Genomic DNA, 19,177 nt, shown 5'->3' on the forward strand with positions numbered 1-19,177 from the left:
TATGTAAGCCCTGGTTGAATATCATCTGGGACCTGCATAAAAGATGCAGTGTCCTGTATTTCTCTGATTCTGATCCGCCCGCTCCCCTCTTGACAAGATCCATGTCTCCCCCTGCCCCCCCTGAAACTAACCCTATTTGCTTCTGCCCCCTAGCAGCTGCCTCATGAAAATGACTGCCAGTGGTAGCCATTTTGATGAGGTAGCCACCAGGAGTGAGCGAGATTTGCTGCTGCTCAGTGGACCACCAGGGTCTTTAGGTAGGCCCCAGTGGGGGAGTATATATGGACCTAGGGGGAGGGATCTTATCTTGTTGGGGGTTGAAGGAGGTGAGATTGGCAGGGGGGTCATATTCTGAGGAGAGGGGGGACTGGAGGGTGGGGAATTGGTATATTCTGAGGGGTGGGAGGGAGAGAAGGGTTTGGCACCACTTCAGATTGGGCACTGGCTGATATTCAGCTAACTGGCTAAGCTGCTGCTCTGCCCTAACTCTGTCTTTATATTGCCCACAAACTAGTCAGTTTTGACATGGGTTGTTAGAGGGGATATTCAGTGGCACTGTTTGGTTAAGTGCAGCTGAATATCCCTGGATGGTCCCTCACAGGCAATTTTAATTGGCCATGAGCCTCTCCTGGCCATGTAAATTGAATATCGACCCCTATAAGTAAAATGAATCAAAAACATAAGGAAGACCCTGAACATGTTGCTATTCAATTAGGTTTCTGTGAAAACTGTTACTGAATCTAATTGTGAAAAGGCAGGTTTTTTTATGTGGCAACAACTTTGGGTCTTGCATAAATTTGTTAGAGTTTAAGGGAAAGGGAATTGGATTTGATATATCACCTTTCTGTGGTTACAATCAAAGCAGTTTACATATAATATACAGATATTTATTTTGTACTTGGGGCAATGGAGGGTCAAGTGACTTATGCAGAATCACAAGGAGCTGTAGTGGGACTCAAACCCAGTTCCCAAGGTTCTCAAGCTGCTGTACTATTTGGCTGCTTCTCTATTGTAGGCTGTAGGTTGAGAACCAAGGAAATTTAAAGTCCCACTACAGCTCCTAGTGATCCTGATCAAGGCTCCATTGATCCAAGTACGAGGGAGTGTTGAAAAGTTCTCAGCCCAACCAAGAAGACAATGACGTGGATATGGTTCAATCAATGATCTGGAATAATGTCAAAACAGAGAATTTTGTTTCTGCAAATTGGCATGTAATGAAATAAGATAACACTCTTTTCAGCTACAGTGGCAAAATAACACTCAGAATTTAGGAAGTTGGTTGGGCTAAGAACTTTTCTGCACCACTTGTAAGCCTCCGAAAGAATAGGAAAATATCTACTGTACCTCAGTATAACTCGCCTTGAACTATAATTTAAAACATGAGCTAAATCCAGAATCCCCCTCCTCATTTTCCCCCTACAATGAAGTAGGAAACACAGTTAAATACTGCTTCTAACTACAGATCCAAGCAAATAAGACCTGGTGTCGGGGCAGGCCCAAGATATTTGATACCCTAGCCAAATCTTCAGCCATACCCCTTCTACTCATTTGGGTGCCTGAAGACCCCCCTTCTACACCCTTTCTTAAGCAGGTGTTCTATTGATAGTATTGATCTGTTGTCTTCTTTTGTACATTGATCATTTATGCAAATGAAAAAGACTTCAGCTCTGGTCTAGATCATTTTCTCCATCCATTTCCTCTGTTGCTTCCAGAACAACTTCACTCTTTTGTACAGAAGATACTCAGTGGGCAGGCTGGATGTGGATGGGTCTTTTTCTGCCATCGTTTACTGTATTACTGTGTATAAGTCAAAAGTTACTACAGGGACTTACCCAATATTCAGTATGAGCAATCATCTGTAATGCTTTCATAATCCACCTGCATTACTTATGTGCAGACACACACTCCCCCGCCCCCACCCCTTCCCAATGATCTGATGAGTCTCTCTCTTTCTGCCTACCTCTGACTGAATCTTAGGTGTACTCTCTCTCTTCTTCATGCTCAGATATTTTTGAAAATGCTCTAAGCAATCTCCCAGAAAATATTTCTTTCCTCCATGGTCATCCTTAGCGTACTCTTCTGTTTCTGTGGGGATTCTTGCTGATCCCCTTTTTTTTCTCCTGCTTGAATTGCCATATGAAGATATTCTACCCAAGATTATACAGCTTATGGTAAAGGACATCGCCTGTCCCCTTCAGCAGGAAGCGGAACCAGGTAGAGATTCTTTGGCCTCTTGAAATTTCTAGAAGTGCTGAAAATATCCATGATTATACCAGTACATGATTAACAATCAGGGAATAAAGTCTTCCTTCTGTGATCCCAATGCTTAAATATGCTCAATATATCACAGATCAATTTAAATAAATAAATAATATTATATTATATGTAAGTTCTCAGACCTAACAACCCAACCTTTCACCATATTTGGCACTGAAGACCACGGCATTGGATCGCAATCCTGGTTCTGATAACAGCTGTGAAAGATAAGTGTATTTTTTTCTTAGGTTCTTTTATCTGTTCCCTGTGCACAGTGGTGGGATATGTTCCCGTTTTGAAAGATTATATTTTTGAGTATTAGTGGAGTTGTTTTGCCCATGATACAGAATAAGAACAGCTAAAAAACTCATTGGGTTGCCGTCTGCATATGAAATAAAGTTGAGGCTTTTTTCTCTACTTTAATGAAATGGTTTTTCAGTGGGCATTTCCATCACTTGGCTAATAACATTTTTTGGATTTAGTTGATTTATATATATATTGTTATTATCATCATTCTTCTAGAGAGATGTTTAAATACCTACATGGTGTACATTTGTTCAAAGGGAGGCTTCATCAGATCTGATAGTATAATAAGATTCCAAGCAACTGGAGAAGGTTTGATTGGTGGCTTGGTATGAAAAAATGCCCTTTTGTGAATCTGGAGATCAAAGGATGGACAGATAGCAGCTTTTTATCCAGAGATGTATGAAAAGTGCTATTAACACTAAGATGAACTCTGACTTGAAGTGGTATTAAGACCAGAATTGGAGAATTATAGAAGTTCAGGACTGATGGGAGAGGATGTAACTAGTGTTGGTTACACCAGAGTATGAATCTAGTCTACTGGTCGCCGTACCTAAAGAAAGACATGGCGATACTCGAGAGGGTCCAGAGAAGAGCAACAAAAATAATAAAGGGCATGGAAAACCTCTCATATGCTGAGAGGCTGGAGAGGCTGGGGCTCTTTTCCCTGGAAAAGCGGAGACTTAGAGGGGATATGATAGAAACTTATAAGATCATGAAGGGTATGGTGAAGGTAGAGAGAGACAGATTCTTCAGACTGGCGGGGGCAACAAAAACTAGAGGGCACTCAAAAAAATTGAGGGGAGATAGATTTAGAACAAATGCTAGGAAGTTCTTCTTCACCCAGAGGGTGGTGGACACTTGGAATGCGCTTCCAGAGGAGGTGGTTGAGCAGAGTACGATTTTGGGTTTCAAAAAGGGATTGGACGAGTTCTTGAAGGGAAAGGGGATCCAGGGGTATAATGAGTAATAGATCACTACAGGTCATTGACCTGGAGGGCCGCCGCGGGAGCGGACTGCTGGGCGTGATGGACCTATGGTCTGACTCGGCAGAGGCAATGCTTATGTTCTTATTTGAAGTGGTAACAACATTGTATGGAAGGTTTCCTGGAAACCTCAATAATGGCTGATATTGATGCAAACAGTGTAAATGAATCTACTCATGGGGGGAGAGAGAAACCATGCTGTGAGAGTAAAGTGAATGAAGATTGGGAAGGATAAAGGAGCCGTTGTTCTGTGTTAAGTTTGGAGAGATTTGAAGTGGGATGGGTTCCCAGACACTGAGTTGAAGAAGAAAAGGAAACCATAGTTGTCACGGCCATTGAGGTGCTATGAGGATCATGGTACATTATTCTTGGCAAAGTTTGAACAAAGTTTTTCCTATTAAGGGAACTGGAGGAAAAGCATATAGAAACTTGTTGGTCCAGAAGGAAAGCATCTGACTCTAAGCGATTGGGAGAGTATATTCTGGAATACAAAAGAAGTTTGTGAATGTAGAGAGAAGTAAAGAGATCTAGCTCCATAATCCCCCAGTTTTAAAACATCTGATATTATACATTTTACTTGAGTGACCATTCGTGAGGTTGTAGAAATGTGCTAGCTTGTCTGCTAGAATGTTTTTGTTTTTCCACTAGGTAAACAGCTTTGAGGACTATGTTGCGAGGTATCACCCAGGACTAGACCTGTGTATCTTCTTGACAAAGGAGATGAGATCCTGTCTCTCCCTGTTTATTCATGTAATATATGGCTACTTGGTTGTCTGTTTAGTTAAGTACTTCCTGACTGAGGAAACAATCTCCAAAGCTATGAAGAGCATTATGGATTGCTTGGAGATTGGTGTGGAGAAATTTTTCTTGAGAATTCTAGCTGCCTTGAATATTGTTGCTATCAAGGTGGGCTCCCCACCCGAACATGGAACCATCCATTGTCAATATTTTCTGATGAGATGGGGTGTGGAAGAGTAGGCCTCGGGATACATTGGTTGGTGTTAACCACAACTGAAGGGATTGATGAAATGATGAGGTTACCTGCAGTCTCTGGGAGAGTGGGTGTAAGGCTTGAGACCATTGGATTGAGAATTCTCATTGAGGTTGTCTGAGATGTAGATGGGCAAATGGTGTAACATGAACTGTTGATGCTATGTGACTTAGAATAAGCATCATTTGGCGTGCGGTGATGGAGTAGACACTATGGCAAATTTGAATCAGAGTATTGAGTCTCTGTTGTGGTAAAAATGACCGAGCTTGAGTTGTGTCTAGAAGGATTCAAATAAACTCCAGTGTTTGAATTGGTTGGAGATGAGTGTAACAGGAGAGAACAAATGCTGTAGGAGAGAGTCCTACCAAATAACTCTGGATATGCTTTACGAGTGAACAGAAAGTGTTTATTGTCACACTGGCCCTTCCTGTTTCCCGTACAGGTTATACTTATAACAAACAGAAAATAAGGTTCTGAGTTACAGGAACAAAATCAAGGGTATTTTTGACTAGCAGCTGCCACACCCCAAATACACGGTTAACAGCCTTTGTCTCTTTTAGTCAGACCCTGGAAATAAGTTCATGATTCAAAACCATATATCCCCCTCCCCCCATCTTGGATGTGCATTTTTAAGGGGAAATATAATATTCAATCATTACAATATTTTGTTAATGGCTCCCAAATTTCCTGAAATTTTTTAAAATTCCCCTGCTGTGTGGCTATTATCCTTTCCATTTAATAAATGTGACATAAAGAGTTCCACCAGAAACTGTAATTCAGTCTTTCCCAATTTTTCCAGTTACTCGTAATCTGTTGTATGGCCTACCCTTTGTTTTCTATCTGATAATTCCTAATCCACAACTGAACATTGCCTTCTATCCCAAGACTCTGTAATTTTCTCAGGAGCCTCTCATGAGGAACTTTGTTTAAAAATCTAGATGCACATCAACTGGCTCATTTTTATTCACATGTTTATTCACACCTTCAATGAAGTCAAGCAAATTGGTGAGGCAAGATCTTCCTTGGCTGAACCTATGCTGACTTTGACCCATTAAATCATTTTTGTCTACATGTTCCACAATTTTTATTTTTATAATTGTTTCCACTATTTTGCCCGGCACTGAAGTCAGGCTTGCCAGTGTGTAATTTCCCAGATCTCCCCTGGAACCATTTTAAAAATTGGCAAAATATTGGCACTCTCCAGTTTTCAGGTACTACAGATGATTTTAGCAGATCAGCAGTTTCTATCTTGTTTAGGTGATTTATAACTTTTTAACTTGTCAATTTGGCTTAGTATATGTTCCAGATTCACTGAGATTTTGTAGTTCCTCGGCATCTTCACTCTTGAAAACTATCAGTGGTGCAGGTAGATCTTATTACATCATCTTCCGTTAAGACCGAAGCAAAGAATTCAGTCAGTTTGTCCACTATGGCCTTATGCTCCCTGAGTGTCCCTTTTGCTCCTTGATCATCCAACGGTTCCATAGATTCCCTCACAGATTTTCTGCTTCTGATGTACCTAAAAAAAATATTACTATGAGTTTTTGTGTCTTTGGCGAGGTTCTCTTCATATTCTTTCTTAGCTAGTGCTTATGTCTCTTCTTATTTTCTTTATTTTGATCCTTTTTTAAAGGATATTTTTTGGCTCTAATAGCCTCTTTCCCTTCACCTTTTAACCATGCTGGCTCTCATTTTCTCTTCTTGCCACCTTTGTTAATATGTGGAATACATCTGGTCTGGGCTTCTACAATGGTATTTTAAAATAACATCTATGCCTGGTTTACACTTCTGACCGTTGCCACTGATCCTTTTAGCTTATTTTAAGCCATTATCCTTATTTTATCATAGTCAATCTTTTGAAAATTAAATGCCATTACAGTAGATTTCTTTAACGATGTCACTCCAGGTATCAGCTCAAATTTGATCACGTTACGATCAGTTTTCTAGCAAACCCAACACAGTTACCTCCTGTACTATGCCTTGTACATATCTAAACCCCCCCCCCCTTGTCAGTTCCTGGAACAGTTGCTTCAAGAAGCAATCATTTATGATGTCTTGGAATTTTGCCTCCCTAGTACTCCCTGATATACCGTTTATCCAGTCAATGTTGGGGTAATTGAAATCGAGGTTCTTTTATGGTAACTACTTGTATATCAAATTTGAACAACACCTCCTGTACTATAAAGTATTCACTATGGTTCCTCTGTAATCATATATAGAGTACACCACCATCAAAAAGACCAGAAGAAGCCAAAAGAATGGAAGAAAAAGACCTCAGATGAGCTTCATGGTGCTAAAAATACTCCCATTATCTTCTCAATATATTTAATTTCAATCAATATTGTAGTGAGTTAAGGATTTATGTCCAAAAATCATTACTCCAACTTACAAATTCCAGGTAGTTGTCAGTTATTAAACACATTGCATTGCACAGTTCTTAAATAGCAAATTACTTAGCTTGTAATCCAGTCATCTGCTGTGATCCACAGTTCACTGGTTGATTTTTACCCTCAGCGTGATCCACACTCACCATGGTTCACCCTTCAACTTTCACTCCCAACAGTGAAAATATCCAATAGGGATTCACCGTTTCACCATCCAGCTGCTTCATGAATCTTCCACTTAAAAGATTAGAAGGATGACTGGTTTACAAGCCAAGTAATTTGCTATTTAAGAACTGCAATATCCTCTCCAGGATGTGCTCTTTTCCCACTGGTACCCACAGAGGGATGCACTCAAGCAGCAACTGCCTTGGACAGTGGAAGCATGTCACAGTCTAGATTGGTGATTGGAGCCTCAGCCTCTATCCAGAGGAGTTCCCTTCACAATCTGTTCATGGGTGATCCCACCAATGGATACCAGCTGGTGTGCACACTGTGAAGAGTGACTGATACAGGGTCACTGGTCCACTTCTCAGAGGATGTGGTCAATCAACTGCTTGGAACTTCAAGCTATCTACCTGGCGCTACAGAGCAAAGTGCTAGAAGTTTTCTCGGACAATGCAATGGTGGTAGCCTATGTTAGTTGCCTGGAGGGGCACCAAAAATGCTTCTCTACACTTGGAAGCTCAGATGATGATTCAATGGATTAAGGCCCATCTATTGGCACACTCAGCGGCCCATGTGGCAGGAGTGGACAATATGCAAGCAGATTTTCTCAGCCAAAATACCCTAGATCCCAGTGAGTGGTCACTGTCTCAGGAAGCCTTCACTTGCATTATGAGTCTGTGAGGGTTTCTGACATTCAATCTGATGGCATCGGCAGCCAACAAGAAGGTGACTCGGTTCTTCAGTAATAGATATGAACCAGGAAGCGAAAGCTTGGACTTCCTGGTACAACCTTGACCAAAGCAGGACTTCTTTCGGTAAGAAAGATGGGACTATGCATAAGACCAAGTCTTGATATGAAATTCTGCGGCAAAAAAAAAAAGCCTAACGCAGAATGTGCTAATTAATGTGTTCTGTAGTAATTTTGGGATGTATGTGTGCTGTCCATGCACTAACAAGTTTTATGAGGGGGCATGTTAGGGGCAGAGAGTGGCATAGCTACATTATTACATGCTAATTGGTTAGCACACAGGTAATGCAGGAGTTCTTGTCATTTACAAAATAGCTGTCAGTAAGTGCTTACTTAAAAAGTGGCTATACACTTTTAATGACAACATTAGCGCATGGCCAGAAATAAAAATAAAGAAAAAAGGCAGTGTTATGGCTGTGGTAAAAATGGCTTTAGTGCGTGAGAAAGACCCGCATAAGAGCATGCTAAGGCCATTTCTTATAGCAGCTTATTAAGAGGACTCCTTTTTTGTTAATAAAAATATATAAGTAGTTTATTGAATCTTAACCAAATTTTATTTAAGATGTTAACCAAATCCTTCTGTTTTCAGCTTTTGGCTCCATCTACTGGATGGGAGCTATGTCTCATGGCTATAACAGGATTGTGAGCAAGCCATTTAATTATTAGAAATTGTCCATTATTGCAGACTAGATGCTTTAGATCTTATATTTTATTTCCATTTCTTTCACTACAGTTTTCTCCTTAATTTGAAAAACATACTAAGAAGTGATAACTTAGGCCCTCTTCTATCAAACTGTAATAGCAGTTTTTAGCTTGGGGAGCCGCGCTGAATGGCCCACGCTGCTCCCGACGCTCATTGAGTTCCTTTGAGTATTGGGAGCAGCGCAGGCCATTCATCAGAACTCCCCACGCTAAAAACTGCTATCCCAGTTTAATAGAAGAGGGCCTAAGTGTTTAATTTTGAGTTTATAGCTAATGTTAAAGATTAATGAAATATGGAAGTGTACCTAAATCTTAATAGCTTTGATGAATACAGATTTCATGGAGTGCATTAAAACAAAATATTAATTGGAATACTCCTCTTTATTAAGGGTGAGGTATAAGTAGAGAAGTATCTTTTGGAGAACCAGTGTTAGGAAGTATCAGGAAGAGTGGAACATTTGTGTGCTGTTGAAAAGAATATTCTTTTTTTGCATGTGTGTATCTTTTAATTGAAAGAAAAATGGTACATTCTTGTGGCAATTCATACCAAAATTGGGAAACATTCCTCAAATCAACTCAAATTATTTTCCAAAAATTATATTGAAAACCTCTAATATTTCTTAAGATAATATTTTAACCTCTAAATCAGGGGTAGGGAACTTCAGTCCTCGAGAGCCGTATTCCAGTAGGGTTTTCGGGATTTCCCCAATGAATATGCATTGAAAGCAGTGCATGCAAATAGATCTCATGCACATTCATTGGGGAAATCCTGAAAACCTGACTGGAATACGGCTCTCGAGGATCGGAGTTCCCTACCCCTGCTCTAAATCAAAAATATTTCTGCATGGAAGATTAAGCCTAGCAGTCAACTAAAGTACCTGATTTTTTTTTTTTTTTAATTTTAATTTTTCAATAATATAAATGTATGAATACGTTAAACATTCTTTCAAAGAATGTGTGTCAAGTTTTTTAGGGTTTTGTAATAATTTATCGAAGGACTTTTTGACAGAGCCCAAAGGATTACAAATTGTAAGCACACGATTTTTCTTTGAAGATTTTGATTTAGATGCTCAGTCATTTTTTGAGCTGATTAGGGGTATTGTTTCACATTTTTGTTCCCATTGCAAATAATTTACTCTTAGCCCCTCTTTTACTAAGGTGCGCTAACCGATTAGCGCACGCTAATTGAATTAGCACGTTCTAAATACTAATGCGTCCATAGACTAACATGCATGTGTTAGTGTTTAGCGCACTAATCGGTTAGCACACCTTAGTAAAAGAGGGCCTTAATTTTTTTTATTACTAGGCTCCTTATCTTGGCTATTAATATTTTTAATATAAATCATGTGTTGAAGAATGTGACTTAGCAGCTTTTACAGTGCCCTTTTTATGGGATTTCAACAATGATCTTTCTTTTGTCTAATTTTGGTGGGGGGGAGGGGTGAGACTTAATTTAACTGAAAAGCAGTAATGGGAATGGAAGTGGGATAAATATGCTTATTGGATTAAATAAATTCCTTGTAAAATATATGTTTAATTTGCATTCTTATTGCTCCATTTTTGAAGTAGCATTTTTTTTTTTTTGTTCCTATGAAGATTTAGAACGGCGGGATCTGTCTCACAAGGAGAAACTTTACCTAAGAGAGCTAAATGTCATCACAGAGACTCAGTGTACTTTAGGTAAAAAAAAATAATTGCTTACATTTTTTCTACAATCCCTAGAAGTTGCTGTACTTCTGGCAAAATTATTTTCTTGTGCAGAGTTCTAACAAATAACTGTGTGAACATATATATTGTATGTAATTTTGTATACATGTATTTTTATCAGAGTATGATTATAACTATAACCCATAAAATGGTTATCTGAATAGTAAAATTTCAGAAATTATTGGTCACTAGTTCTTTTTCACTTGATCTTAGAAATTAGTTTTATTTACTTGATTTTGATGCCTATCTACGGCAGTTACTCTATACTTGAAGCAATGTTGCTGCTATTGATTTTGTATTGTCAATACAAAAGCCAAAGTGCAGACTGATCAGTTATCTGCAACATTTGTGCCATGACAATAGACCCTGGGGGGATAAATGGCTTTTTCTGAAGAAGCTTTATATAAGGAAATATATGATGCATGAAAAGGTGTAAAAGAAAAACAGATTTTAAGTGTTGGTTTTGCATTAGAAATAAAAATATATGCTTGATGTTTGAATGGTGGTACCACTACATGCAGTCTGGCAGAGGGCCTTGGGTTTGATAACTGAGTCAAACCACCTTCTCTACTTCCAGTTTGCTGGCACTGTGGATGCTGAGGAGGCAGCTATCAAAGTACCTGATGTGAAGGGAGCCCCTGTCACTGTCCATAATTAGTTGCTTAATTTGGGTTTCATTTCCCCCAATCCAATTTGCCATATATGTAACTCCTGCGTATCATAAATGAAGTTATAGTTTTTGATCTGTTGAGTTTTGTGTCAAAAGAGGATAGTATCAACACAAAACTTGACAGATTAAAAACTGTAACTTCATTTAAGATGCACAGGAGTAGTGCTTAAATGGAAGCCCAGCAGTGGGAGAGTGAAGACAATGCAGGACAGACTTCTTTGGGCTGTGTCCTGTATATGGTAAGATGGATCAGGAAGGGAGCCTGGAGTTTGCTATGATGGCAATTCCAGTAGTGGGGCCAATGCTGGACAGACTTCTAAGGTCTCCGTGCCATATGTGGCAAGAAGGATCAAGAGCAATTAAATGTATTTTAGACCAAATTCAAATCTTCTAATCTTAAAAACATAAGAATTGCTATACTGGGACAGACCGAAGGTCCATCAAGGCCAGTATCCTGTTTCCAACAGTGGCCAACCCAGCTCTCAAGTACTTAACTAGATCCCAAGTAGTAAACTGATTTTATGCTGCTTATCCTAAGAATAAGCAGTGAATTTCCCCAAGGCATCTCAATAAAGGCCTATGGACTTTTCTTTTAGGAAATTATCCAAGCCTTTTTAAAACCCCACTAAGTTAACTGATTTTACCACATTCTCCAACAATGAATTCCAGAGTTTAATTACACGTGTGAAGAAATATTTTCTTTGGTTTGTTTTAAATCTACTTCTTAGTAGCTTCATCGCATGCCCCCTAGTCCTAGTATTTTTGTAAAGGGGGGGGAAGAAGACGTCTTATATTGAAATTTAGCAAGTAAATTGAATAATTACTGGTTTGTTGCCTTGAGAATGAATGTGACTGTTGGGCAGACTGAATGGACCACATAAGTCTTTACCTGCCGTCATTTACTATGTTACTATGGATCTTGGTTCTTGGTCATGGTGAAAAGGAAGCACACATGTTCCTATGAATGATGTGTGAGAGACCATGTGAACACTCATGGAGGGCTTGGCATCCAATCCTAAGCCCTCACTGCCACATTCTGTGCTCCATCTCTATGTATGAGCTGTTCCCAGGGCCCAAATTAGATAGCATGACACACAGGAATAGGAAGTGAAGTGGTAGCATGTTGTCGAGCATGTTGCTACTATGAAAAGAAGGTGCCTCCTTTTGTTTACCAGAGTCGATGGTCCAAGCAAGGTGGCAGAAGAAGCCTTTTTGAATGATGTGACACAACCTTTCTCTATGCAAAATTGAGGACATGAAGAAGAGGACTAGGTTCCTGCATCTGCATCAAAGGGACTGGCTTGAGAAGATGGTCCTCATTCAAAGGTGAATGCTTGAGACCCTGGTGTTCATGATATACGTATAAGGTTTATAAGCTTTGTAAATTAACAAATTTTATAGTCATACTGAAGGATCTTGTTAACAAGGAGAGTATAACAAAACACCACTTCTTTAGCACTCTCCAGACCAGTAGAGGTTAACTTTACGAATGGGTATATATCTAATCATGACCAGCAGGTGGAGACTGAAAACAAAACTTTGGGACAGTATATACTATCCTCCCTTCTCTATTTCCCTCAGTCTTCTTTCAGTCTCCAGCAGGTGTTGAGTGATCTGTACCCATCTCTCTTGGTAGGGCTGTTGGAATTTGTTTAGGGGTTTATTGTCCCTGTTTTTGGCCGGACGGAGCTTGGTCGGGCCCTGTTTGGGGGTCCGTCCGACCTCGGGGGTGTCAAACCCGGCGGGTCTCGAGCGGGGTCCCTCCCCCCACTTCCTCCACCTCCCCACATTTTTTTAGAGGAGCCTCAGCAGTAAGCCTTGCCCCTTAAGTCAAGCAAGGCATATTGCTTCGAGAGCCTGTGGAGTCTGTTCTGTAAAAAAAAAAAAATAAAAAAAAAAATCCTGAGGTAGTGCTGGTCTGAAGGGTTGTTTCCCTTTAAGAAAACTGTATTTTACTGTATTTTTTCATGTAACCGGCACTTTTTTATAGCTAGGTCGCGTATGGAGCAATTGTGCCCTTCTCCGGGGGAGTAGGACACAATTGAGTCCAGCCGCGAGGCACTCGCGGCCGGCCTGAACTCGGCGGTTTGGGTCGGTGAGGTGGTGGAGCTCCGTCGGCAGCGGCTGCAGGCGCCCAGAGCTCCCCGCCGATGGTGCCTCGCGAGTCGGCTTGGAGCAGTGGGGAAGCCCGGTCTTCCACAACCGCCCACGGAGGGATTCCCCGAAGGATTCCCTCTCAGCTGATTTTTTGACAGCTGATGCCGACTTGCCTGTCTTAGCGGCTGAGACTGTTCAGTCTTCTCAGCCGCTACAGGCCATGGAGGGAGCATTTTTGGCGGGAACTTCGCCATTTTCTTTGTCTGGCCCCTCCATTTTGTCTGCAACCTCAGGTGACCTTCCCCCTGTATGGCGAACACAGGGGCAGGTTTCAGCTTGGACCCCTGCTGGGGCAGGGAGTCCCTGGGGACCCCCAGGGGTTTTTTGCCCCCAATTTATTTTCTTTCTTTGTGCGGACTTTTGGGGGTCCCACGTGCGCGTGGGGGGGTTTCCCCTCCGCGCCCCCTATGGCTTTGCCTCCCTCTTTTCGTTTGGCGTCCTCTCTTCCTCCTCCCTCATCCAAGCGCCCGCAGGGGGGCTTGGATTGCGAATTGGTGGGCGGAGGAGCGTGTTGGCCTGGTTGAGGACCTGGCTGCTTTGGCGGGCTTCCAGGATCCTCTAGGGGGGACGCCTGTTGGCAGCGGGGCGGCGGGTTTCCCGTCTTCCAGAGCAGATGCGTCCGGGGTGCGCTTTTTATTCAGAGGGATGAGCTTTTAGACCTGTGTAGCAGGTCTCCTTGGTGCTGCATTTTTGCAGTGGCGCCGCCGGAGACCCCGCGTATGGGGGCCCCTCTGCTTCAGGGGGTCTGTCCTGTTTCCCGCTCTTTTCCTGTGCGTCAGGATTTGCGGGATTTTGTGTTGGCGCTGTGGCCTATGGGCGCAGTTTCGTTTGGTGTGCGCCTTGGCTCTTGGGTATCCCGTCCCGGAGGGAGGTAGGGCTACCTTAATTTCGCCAATGGGGAACGCGGTGGTCTCGGCACTTCCTAAGCGGCATACCGTGCCTGTTATGGACGGTTCTGCTCTTAGGGTCTCGGAGGCGCGTGCGTTAGAGACACTTCTTAAGTATGATTTTGATGTCTCTGCCTTTGGGGTCCAGGCGGCTGTTTGTGGGGAGCTAGTCGCTCGCGCCGTGTTTCGGTGGGCTGAGCGTGTCCTGGATCGGGAGTCTGATGACTGGTCTCTAGTGGATCAGGAGGTAGCGAAGATTGCGATGGCTGCCTCGTTCCTCTCAGATGCTCTTTATGACTTGGTGCGGATTTCGGCTAAGTCTATGGCGTGGCCGCGCGGCGTATTTTGTGGCTGCGCGCTTGGGCGGCGGATTCTGCGTCCAAAGCTAAGTTTACTAAAGTTCCCTTTAGGGGGTCTTTTTGTTTGGAGAGGAATTAGATGAGTTGATTCAGACTCTGACGGACTCGAAGGTGCCCCGTCTGCCTGAGGACCGTGCCCGCCCTGCGTCTAGGTGTGGGGCTGCCCGGGGGCGTTTGCGGGAATTTCGCAAGTATCGCCCGGGGCGTGGGGCTGCTTCTTTCCCGGCTCAGGGTTTTTCCCGGGGTCGGTTCTTCCAGCGCATGCAGCCCTTTCGGGGGGCCCGTCGGGGGGCAGGGAATCCCTCCGCCGGTTCCCCCGCTTCCCGTCCTGCGCAATGACTCCTTGCTGGCGCCCCCTTTGGTTCCGGTGGGGGCCCGGCTGCGCAAATTTTTCCCCAAATGGGCCGAGATCGCGTCCGATCAGTGGGTTCTTGAGGTGGTGCGGGACGGTTACGCTCTGGAGTTTACCCGCTCTCTGCCGGACCTTTTCCTCGCTTCTCCATGTCAGACTCCATGGAAGACGCAGGCTTTTCGTCAGACCCTTCAGCGTTTGCTAGATCTCGAGGCAGTGGTGCCGGTGTCCCCTACGGAGTGGGGCACCGGCAGGTACTCCATTTACTTTGTGGTGGCCATAAAGGAGGGGACCTTTCGGCCCATCCTGGATTTGAAAGGGGTCAACAGAGCTCTCAAGATTCCGTCTTTCCGCATGGAAACGCTGCGGTCGGTCATTCTGGCGGTTCAGCCGGGGGAGTTTCTTACGTCTCTCGATCTGACGGAGGCCTACTTGCAGGTTCCAATTCGGGCCTCTCATCAGCGCTTCCTTCGCTTTGCGATCTTGGGGCGGCACTTTCAGTTCTGTGCGCTTCCCTTTGGTCTGGCCACGGCTCCTCGGACGTTCACCACGGTAATGGTGGTCGTCGCGGCAGCCTTGCGGTCGGTGGGCATCCTGGTTCACCCCTACCTGGACGACTGGTTGATTCGGGCAAAGTCGTTGCAGGAGAGCTCCCGGGTTACGGCTCGGGTGGTGGAGTTTCTCCGGTCGCTGGGCTGGGTGGTCAACCTTTCCAAGAGTCGGTTGGTCCCGGCTCAGCGTCTGGAGTGCCTTGGGGTTATGTTCGACACCTCCTTGGGGAAGTTCTTCCTTCCAGAGGCCCGGGTGAGCAAATTGCAATCTCAGATTCGCCTGCTTTTGGCGTCCCGGGGTCCTCGGGCGCGAGATTTCCTCCAAGTCCTGGGGTCAATGGCGGCGTTCCTGGACGTGGTGAGGTGGGCGCGGGCCCACATGCGTCCTCTTCAGTATGCTCTGCTCCGGAGGTGGTCTCCCCGGAGGCAAGATTTGGATGTTCCGGTTCCCCTGTGAGGCTTGGCGCGCTGCAGTCTGCGCTGGTGGCTCCGGACCCCTCACCTGGTTCAGGGGGTGGGTCTGGATCTCCCGCAGTGGACGGTGCTCCTTACGGATGCGAGTCTCTTCGGTTGGGGGGCTCAGTTTATGGGCCACTCAGCTCGGGGCACCTGGTCCGCGGAGGAGGCCTCCTGGTCGATCAACGTGTTGGAGACCAGAGCGGTCCGGCTGGCGCTGTTAGCTTTCCACTCCCTTTTGCTGGGCAAGTCGGTCAGAGTCCTGTCGGACAATGCCACGGCGGTGGCTTATGTCAATCGTCAGGGGGGCACCAAGAGCACTCCTGTGGCGCAGGAGGCGGCTCGGCTCTTGGTTTGGGCGGAGTCCCATCTTCTGGACCTCTCGGCTTCTCATATAGCCGGGGTAGAAAATGTTCAGGCAGACTTCCTCAGTCGTCACTTCCTGGATCCAGGAGAGTGGTTTCTCGGCGCCGGAGCGTTTCGGTTGATAGTGCAAGATTGGGGGCAGCCCCTGATGGACCTGATGGCCACGAGTGGCAACGCCAAAGTGCCCCGCTTCTTCAGTCGTCGCAGGGACGGGCTGGCCGAGGGTCTGGATGCTCTGGTCCAGCCGTGGCCAACGGAGGGGCTGTTGTATGTGTTCCCTCCTTGGCCGCTGGTGGGCAGAGTGCTTCTTCGCATTGTTCACCATCTGGGTTTGGTGGTGCTGGTGGCTCCAGATTGGCCTCGACGTCCGTGGTATGCGGATCTGGTGAGGCACCTGGTGGCGGTTCCTCTTCCTCTGCCTCTCTCGGACGACCTTCTGATGCAGGGTCCCATTCCCATGTTCGACCCGTCTCCCTTCTGTCTTACGGCGTGGCTCTTGAAAGGGGTCGCCTTAGCAAGAAGGGATATTCAGACAAGGTGATCTCTACACTGTTGGGGTCCCGGAGGCTTTCTACCTCTCGGGCTTATGTGCGGGTTTGGCGTCTCTTTGAGGAATGGTGTCGGGCGCGGGGAGTGACCTCTTTTCGCGCTTCTCTGCCTAACATTCTAGAGTTCTTGCATGATGGCCTGGATAGAGGCCTGGCTTGGTCTTCTCTCCGGGTTCATCTTGCGGCCCTGTCGGCCTTTCGAGGGTTGGTGTCAGGTCAGCGTTTATCGGCTCTTCCTGATGTGATTCGGTTTCTGCGGGCGGCCAAGTTGCTTAGGCCTCCCCTACGGCCCTCGGTTCCCTCTTGGGATCTTAATCTGGTTCTCTCTGTTTTGGTGCGCCCGCCTTTCGAGCCCTTGGACGACTGTTCTTTGAAGGACCTTACTTTGAAGGCGGTCTTTTTGGTGGCCATTACTTCTGCTAGACGTGTTTCTGAGCTGCAGGCTTTCTCTTGTAGGGCTCCCTTCTTGGAGTTTTCTAGGGAGCGGGTCGTCTTGCGGCCTGTTCCTTCCTTTCTGCCGAAGGTTGTTTCTCCTTTTCATGTCAATCAATCGGTGGTTCTCCCGGTCTTGGGTGGTCGGGAGGGCTCTTCTGAGCAACGGCAGCTGCGCAAGTTGGATGTCGGTCGGGTCCTTCGCTCTTATGTGCAGCGGACCCAGGAATTCCGGAAGTCCGATCATCTCTTTGTCCTCCTGGCTGGTCCTCGTCGGGGAGCTGGCGCTTCTAAGGCTACTATTGCGCGCTGGATCAAGGAGACGATTGCTTCCGCTTATCTTCTGAAACAGCAGCCTGTTCCGGAGTTTCTCAAGGCCCATTCCACTCGGGGTCAGGCGGCTTCTTGGGCTGAGTCGTCGCTCGTGCCTCCGGTGGATATTTGTAAGGCTGCGATTTGGTCCTCCTTGCATTCATTTGTTAGACTTTATCGGGTAGATGTTCAGGCGCGTCGGGACGCGGTGTTCGGTGAGCGTGTTCTGGTATCGGCCCTTCGGGGGTCCCGCCCGTGAGAGGGACTGCTTTGGTACGTCCCATTCATAAAGTTAACCTCTACTGGTCTGGAGAGTGCTAAAGAAGGAGAAATTAGGTTCTTACCTGCTAATTTACTTTCTTTTAGCTTCTCCAGACCAGTAGAGGTCCCCACCCTGTCTGTTGTTGTTGTTGTTGGGGCTGTTTTCGCGGGCAGTTTTTGTTTTTTGCTGCGGGTTCTAGTATTTTTCTAGGTCCGGGGAGAATTAAAGAACAGCGGCTGTGGCTCGGCTGGCTTAGCTGGTGAGCTGTGGGGACATTTTCCTTCGGGTATTTCTCCTCTGCATTTTCCAACAGCATTTGGGTATGTTATTTGTTACTCCTGTTCGGAGTATTGTTTTCTTCCTGTTTTCCAGTTCTTGGTTCTGCTTGGCTATTCGGCAGACTGAAGGAAATAGAGAAGGGAGGATAGTATATACTGTCCCAAAGTTTTGTTTTCAGTCTCCACCTGCTGGTCATGATTAGATATATACCCATTCGTAAAGTTAACCTCTACTGGTCTGGAGAAGCTAAAAGAAAGTAAATTAGCAGGTAAGAACCTAATTTCTCCTTATTCAACTGATAGTTCCAGCAAACATGAAAGGAGTCAGTTAAGAGACTCCATTTTAGGCCTAAACCATAGAGAAACTTGAATAATCAAAGCTTGAAGCTTTGAAGGTTTCTTATTGTTCATTCACACTCAAGGTAAGAAAGGTTTTTGTTAATCTATATGAATACGAGTACAACTTTCTGTACCGTGCTCCCTTAACCCAGCCTTAAAGGACACACACACATCCTTTTATTCATTCTTAAGAGTTGATATCTCCCCTTTCACTTTGCCCTGCACTGCCCTCTTTATCTTAGGCTTTAAGGAGCCACAAAACCTTTTTTCCACTAAAGGAGTGTTTCCCCCCCCCCCAAGTTTTCTTCCTCTCCTGAACTCTAGCCCCACTTCTAAAACTTCCTTATATTAATCAAATGGATAGAGGACAATAGAGGGCAATGGGAATCAGGGCAGCATCTGAAACATGTATATTTACAAAATTTATAATCTGCCAAATCTCAGTAGGACAAGGCAGAGTGCAAGCAAATATTTATAGTAAATTTTGGAATACACGAACTCAGAAGAAATAGATGGAACATAACAAAAGGATAAGTCTAAATAGGATTTTTAAAACTTATGAAGATCACTTTCATCATTATGTAATGCAACTGGTTGCATGTTCCACAGGGGAGGCCCATAACAAGAAAAGGCTCATGCGTGCACAGGCTAAAGCGGTGTTCTTCATTGCAAGGCCTGCAGGACAGTGGCAGTCTGTGAGCACTGTTGGGGTGGCTTGTGCAGTTGATGGGCTTTTTCTTCATTCTCCCCACTAACTGCCCCTCTTTTCTGTTGGATTGGGTTGGCTTCGGTCCTCTTTCTCTCTTCCTGCGTTCAACAGGTCTATGTTTAGTTCTGTCCCGGCCAGCTGGCCTGCTTGCTTGCCTCCCTCCCATCCACACACCCAATGGTCTCACAAAGCTGGGATTTCTCAGTAGGCTTCTTTCAGCCACCCTGGGGGGCCTTCCCTCTGCTGCAGCTTCCTGT

The 19,177-nt window shown here is 44.9% G+C and overlaps 1 protein-coding gene across 4 annotated transcripts in view; it reads left to right on the top strand.

Annotated features, from left to right (window-relative positions):
* Nucleotides 1–19,177, top strand: part of PHF10 (PHD finger protein 10) — a 173,560-nt gene that overhangs the window by 32,805 nt on the left and 121,578 nt on the right. For 3 of the 4 annotated variants that reach the window (XM_033937288.1, XM_033937287.1, XM_033937284.1), the window contains exon 4: nucleotides 10,132–10,215. The exons of the other annotated variant lie outside the window; for it this stretch is intronic. In XM_033937288.1, coding sequence (XP_033793179.1) covers nucleotides 10,132–10,215 — 84 coding nt within the window. The remainder of the gene's footprint in view (nucleotides 1–10,131; nucleotides 10,216–19,177) is intronic. 4 annotated transcript variants of the gene reach the window in all.

This window comes from Geotrypetes seraphini, chromosome 3 (genome assembly GCF_902459505.1).
Source record: "Geotrypetes seraphini chromosome 3, aGeoSer1.1, whole genome shotgun sequence".
NCBI classification, from domain to species: Eukaryota; Metazoa; Chordata; class Amphibia; order Gymnophiona; family Dermophiidae; genus Geotrypetes; species Geotrypetes seraphini.